This window comes from Gavialis gangeticus, unplaced genomic scaffold, assembly GCF_001723915.1.
Source record: "Gavialis gangeticus isolate Ggan-Ray unplaced genomic scaffold, GavGan_comp1, whole genome shotgun sequence".
Lineage (NCBI taxonomy): Eukaryota > Metazoa > Chordata > Crocodylia > Gavialidae > Gavialis > Gavialis gangeticus.
The window spans coordinates 63,804,500-63,810,583 of record NW_017729032.1 but is presented as its reverse complement, the minus strand read 5'-3'; the positions used below and the strand labels follow the sequence as shown (position 1 = coordinate 63,810,583).

General features: G+C 37.3%; 1 protein-coding gene across 1 annotated transcript in view; it reads right to left on the bottom strand.

Annotated features, from left to right (window-relative positions):
* Positions 1–2,974: 2,974 nt before the first annotated feature.
* The window catches only part of KPNA3 (karyopherin subunit alpha 3), a 130,258-nt gene continuing 127,148 nt past the window's right edge, over positions 2,975–6,084 (bottom strand). Inside the window, exon 18 of the mRNA XM_019524582.1 lies at positions 2,975–5,853. Within this exon, the coding sequence (XP_019380127.1) occupies positions 5,755–5,853 (99 nt within the window). The 3' untranslated portion in view covers positions 2,975–5,754. The remainder of the gene's footprint in view (positions 5,854–6,084) is intronic.

The following is a 6,084-nucleotide window of genomic DNA, read 5'->3' as shown; positions in this document are numbered from 1 at the left end:
GCACTGGTCAGGCCGCAGCTGGAGTACTGCGTCCAGTTCTGAGCACCGCACTTTAGGAGGGATGTGGACAGCATGGAGAGGGTCCAGAGGAGGGCCACTCACATGATTGGGGGCAGCAGGGCAGGCCCTACGAAGAGAGGCTACGGGACCTGAACCTGTTCAGCCTCCACAAGAGGAGTCTGAGGGGGGATCTAGAGGCCTGTTACAAACTAGTCATGGGGGACCAGCAGACATTGGGGGAGTCCCTGTTGCCCCCAGCACTACCAGGAGTGACAAGAAATAACTGTCACAAGCTGGCAGAGGGTAGATTCAGACTAGATATCAGGAGGTGCTACTTCACAGTCAGGGCGGCTAGGATCTGGAACCAACCTCCAAGAGAAGTGGTGCTGGCTCCTACCCTGGGGGTCTTTAAGAGGAGACTGGATGAACACCTTACCGTGGTTGTTTGACCCCAGTACTCTTTCCTGCCATGGCAGGGGGTCACACTTGATGATATGCTCAGGTCCTTTCCAACCCTACCAACTATGAAACTATAAGTAATGGTATATAGAACCAGATATACAGGGACAAGAAGGATCTACAAATAGTACACCATACTCCTGTTTGCTTACCACAGATGAATGTAGAGAATCAGACACCTGGGCTCAAATCCAGATGTGAAACTACTGGCATACTACCTCATTTCTTTTCCAGTGACTGGCCTACACACAGGATAACAGCCCACTACTGCTACTATTGTTTGACCAGCAGAGACCTGCGCTACGGAAACAAACCCTGCTGAAGATTTAAGATGGGAATCAATACAGTTCCATGAGGTAATTTTTTTCTCTTTAAGAAAAGTATTAATTTTGTGCAACATTCTTCTAGTATTGTTTTTAAGGTTGCCAAGTCATGAAGTTAAAACTAGTAAATGCCAGAATTAAGATGCAACCTTAATTCAGGCCATATTGGCAAATACAATACAATCTTTGTATGATCAGTTTCTCTCCCCCACAGGACCTCATTCAGTCAGTGGGTAACTGTAGTTTTTTTGTTTTTTTTTTTAATCGTCCACAGTGAGCATGAGACCCTAGCCTTATTGACTATAGAAAGGGTGGCTCAGTGATGCTCTTACTCATAACACTGAGGTGCTTCACCAACCTTCGTATTAAACGTTCCTATTTCATTATGTGGTGGTATTATTCTCATTCTATTTCAAAGAAATGAAGCATAGTTAGAAAAAGTCTAAATTCTTTGGCTTCCTTTCTAAATTCCACTTATTTTACAAGTCCAACTGAAAGCCCTTAGGATCATTTTTTCAGAGTAGTCAGCATTGTTAAAGGACTTTGACTGGAGTTGCGCTTGGTAACTTCAACTCTATCTGTGAGCACTCAGTATACACTTGGCACCTGAAATGAACACACAATTAGCAATGACTCAAAAAAAAATGGCTTAAGTGACTTGTCCAGCATATTAGAAACTGTGGCAGAGACTCTAATTCTCCAGGACAATATTCAGGTGTCTTGATCTCGAGATAATCCTCTCTTCTGGAAATCCCCTGCCTCATGTAACATGACTTCAACTCCTGCAACAAGTAAGGCATGCCTCCTAGGGCATCTTTTACTCCACAGCTTTCATTTATCCTTGGAAGGCCCCTAGGTAACTTGTACACTGAAAGAAATCAAAATGTAATGTAACCATGTAATTAAACTCTATCAAAATACATGTGTCCACAGAGCAGAATTAAAAAAAAAAAAATAGGCCTATCCACCTGAAGTGCTTCATGTAGACTTAACATCAAAAAGAATGTAAAATAATACAACAGTTGAAATATTATCATAATTTAACAATAAACAAGCCCCAATAAACAATAGTTTTATAAAGGCAAGTCAACCCAAAATATCTGCTATACTGTAAGCTCTCCATTTGGCAACTTTCATAAGCAAACATTTACACAGCCTTTACTAATTTCAAACTGTTTTAGAATATTGGCTTAAAATAGTCAATGCTACTAGTTCTACACCTTTTAATCTTGCAAATGTTTAATCAGTTTAACACATTTGTCCCTTTTGTTTATATTTCTGAGTATAAGCATGAAATGTGTTACCTGCAACATAGCAGAGGGAACACAAAAGTAAGCAGGCCATTTTGAACACATGGCTATTTTAAAATAGATATGCTATCCAGAGAATATTCTACATTCAACTAGAATAGTTATGTAGGTCAAATATGAAGCCTGAGCTACCTGACAAAGTCCAATAAGATTTACAATTTTAAGTTAGTGTTTTCAAAAACATGTTTACCAATCCCTCACCTTACCAATCCCCTCCTTTGCTTAGCAAATTCCTAAAACTGAATTTAAAAAAAATTACAGTAGGATACATTCCATGATATACTTTTATAGTATCATTCAAGTTGCATTAAGGACCTGCTATGCAACTAACAGATTTAGGATAACATTTTCAGAAGCACCCAAAACAATGTAACAGCTTGAATTATATTTTTAAAAAATTAAGTCAGTGGAACTTAAACTTCTTACATGCATAAGTCACTTTTTCCAGGGTTCAAATTACACTCTGACTCTTGGGCTGGGGCCTGCGGCAGTGGCAGCTGGAAGCCAGAAGGAGCCACCACCTGAGCCACTTAGAAAGGTGTGGGGCACGCCATGGGCTCTCGTCTCTTATGGGGAGGCTCAGCCCTCACAAACCCTGACTTTTCCGTATGGGATTCTTGCTCTTTAAGTTTTATCCTTAGTCTTTCATATTAATTTAATGTGGAAAAATACACCTGTAAATGTAATGCTATTATGTTTAAAAGTTAGTCTTGAATAAGCAGGTAGAATTAAAATATCTACTACTCTGGAAAAGTTGTCTTTGGGAGTTTTACAGGGAGATTCAATTAAAAATCTGATTCCCAATGTGATATAATTTATTCCCTACTGTAGCATAAATGTGCGTCTCATGCCATTTGACTATCAATAGACAGAATCAATTGGTTTTTCATTTATTGCATTTATTTTCTTCCTAACAAGAAAATTCCTCAAAAATTCCTGGAGATTGGCATTTGAAAAGAAGTATTTGCTTTCCTCTTCTTCTTCCCTTGGATAGTCAACTCCATCGCAAGTACAAAAACTCCATACTATAAATAGTATTCAAAATTTCAGAGATCACTGCATTAGCTTATTTTTATTTGTTTTTGTAACATATTTCAAACTCATGCGAGTTCTACTAAGTAAAATTTGGTCAAAGACAGAAAAACCCTTGAATCAATTTGAAAAAACTAAGCAGGTTCATAATTTTCAAAATAACTTCTTGCATTTTTATAGTATTTGATAGCAGCTTTTTATTGGTTACAAAACCTAAGCCCATATACAAAATTAGGAACACATTTAGATGCCTCTTTGAAAGAACGTTTTAGTCTATTTTAACTGATAGTTTAAAAAAATAATAAAAACAATGCAATTTTTAAACACTGTTCTGAAAACTTAAAAGTGCAGCAATATACTTTTGTTTCCTTTATTAACTATGAAATGGTGCAATCCCAATCAAAAGCTGATAAGGTCACAACAGAAAGAACTGAGCAAATACTTTGTCCTACTTCACTCAATTCTCCAATGTTCATTTTAATGTGATGCATTGAGTGCAAGAAAAGGATTAAATCTTCACAGTAGTGGAAAACTGGTAATTTAATCTCAATTTGTATGTAATCTCTAGGACAACAGTGAGTGCAGGCTGAACAGGGCAACTGTCAGTCTATACAGCATATACTGAAACTTTTGAGTTGAGAGGGAATTTTTGTTTCACAATATCATCATCAGCTGGAACTCAACTTTAAATTTGCAAAAACTTTGTGACCTTACCTAACTTTGACTTCATGTTGTTTAGTTGCAGCGAACACCACACAGTTTTAAGATTTTAGGCTATAGTGTGTGACTAGGATGCAGTTACCATATGAAGCTTCAACTCAACTTTTGGGAAAAGAAAAAAGGCACAATGAACTTCAACTCAATCTTATGTGCACAAGAGTTGAAAAATCTGAGCCACCTTAAAGAGAAATTGATTCTAAAATTTATAAAACCTATAAATAATCAGAGGCCAAACCACTATATTAAAACAGATTATCTAGCAAGTAAAAATCTTGCAGTTTAAACATACGCTTGTATCTGTTTAAGATACAAGACAACTCGCTCTTTAAAGTGGCTCCACCTTGGCAGATATATATTTAATGAATGCACACCTGCTATGTGTTGTTCATCAGTGGAAAAAACAGCTGATCCACAAAGCTCTGATGGCATCTGTCCTTATCTTCATCACAGTAAATACAACCCACATCCAGTAACTAAATTAGTTTAGACTTTTCTATCCCTTCACATCAATGCATTGGGAAATTACACCCAGTAAACAACAGCAACAAAACCAGTTTGTGATAGCTTACAGTTTTACATTATTCGTCTTCACCCCAGCAATACCAAATCCCTTTGAAAACAACTGGGCTGGACGATTTTCCAAAAGCAATGACCTTGTATATCACCAGCTCATGTAAAGTTATTTAATGTGTGCTGCACATGAGGTTTATGCTGAATAACTGCAGCTTCCAAACAGTCTCACACATCAACTAGTTTGCTTTTTTAAATCATGTGAATATAGTTTTAGACTAGTTTCTGAATTACTCTTCCAATACTCTCAGAACGAAGCTTTTATGATGCTTCTATATAATTGCTGGTTTGTTGCCAACCACATCATCATAAGCACTGGTTACTAAGTAAAAAATAGTTTAAGACTAAATTACAGTAAACATGAAAGCTCCACAGTTTAAACCCAATATAAATCAACCCTATCCAATTATCAATTTAAAATGAAATATATTGACTACTGAAAGTTGAAAGCAAGATTCTTTTTAACTAATGCACGTATTTTGGACAGATTTTTTTCTAGTCAGGGACTCTTGCTTTCAGCTTAAACAGAAGTTCAAGTCCATAACAGGTTGTAGCTCGGGTAAAATACCATGCACAGCATTTGATTACTTCAAAACAGCAGGAACACACAGGCTGAAGTGAGTGGTCAAATAGGGCTCGCTGTTCTCAAAAATTAGGTATAATGGCAAAAGCTTTACCAGTCCAAATCTACAGTTCATTCTCCAACCCTGGTTTCTGAGGCAGTTAATGAACACACATCAATTACTGATAGATGAAGTAGTTTGTTTTGTTAACTTAACTGTTTAATCAATTGCCAAGTGTTTTAAGTTACTTTTATTTCAGCTTCACCAATGAAATTCATTTGGCTTGCTTTAATCTATTCTTCCACATAAAGTATATGAAAATATGTTTGTGGAGGACAATGATGGAGGCTCAGATTAAACTGTGCCCCTGTACAGTCTTCCAAAATGTATGCATCATACCAAAGTGTCTTGATTCACAGCGCACCATTTTCCAAAGAAGCTACTTTTCCGTGGAAAGCCAATGTGCCACCACTATGGAATATTTTAAACAAAACTGCAGATTGAGGTTGTCAGCATGTGGCACCGGGGAGAAAAGGCAAAAAAGGTAGTTGGGACTGTTAAAAAGAATTCTAAAACAGTTTAAGAGATCATGCATATGCATTTACAGTCCATGTGATAGTGACTTTTGGCAACTGCAAAGTGACCGATACATGGCTTGCTTTAGAAGCATCAAAACAAAGAGGCATGTGTATCTTGGAGCCTTTTGTTTCTTCACGTGGTAGCCATCTGGTGGTGCTTTGTATTGTTGTGGGACAGAGAAGCTGCACTGCACTGAACTTAAAAATTAAACTCTTTTGTTTGAAGATTGGCTGTTGGGTCAAAATTGTAAGTACCTCCTTGAGTGGCTTCAGGAATGAGACTGGGATCTTCATCAATCTATAAAACAGAATGAAAAGCAATTCATTTGGACACAATTTACACACACACACACACACACACACACACACTTTATGAAGTGAAATAATATTACCAAAAAGTAATATATCAATAGTATTTTATCCCATTCAATCTTTGTGGTTTGTTTTTTTTAAAGTCATGCTGGGTCCCTAGGGCCAAGGGGAAAACAGGTCATCAAATCAGGCTAGTCTACTGATGTATAGTATAAGC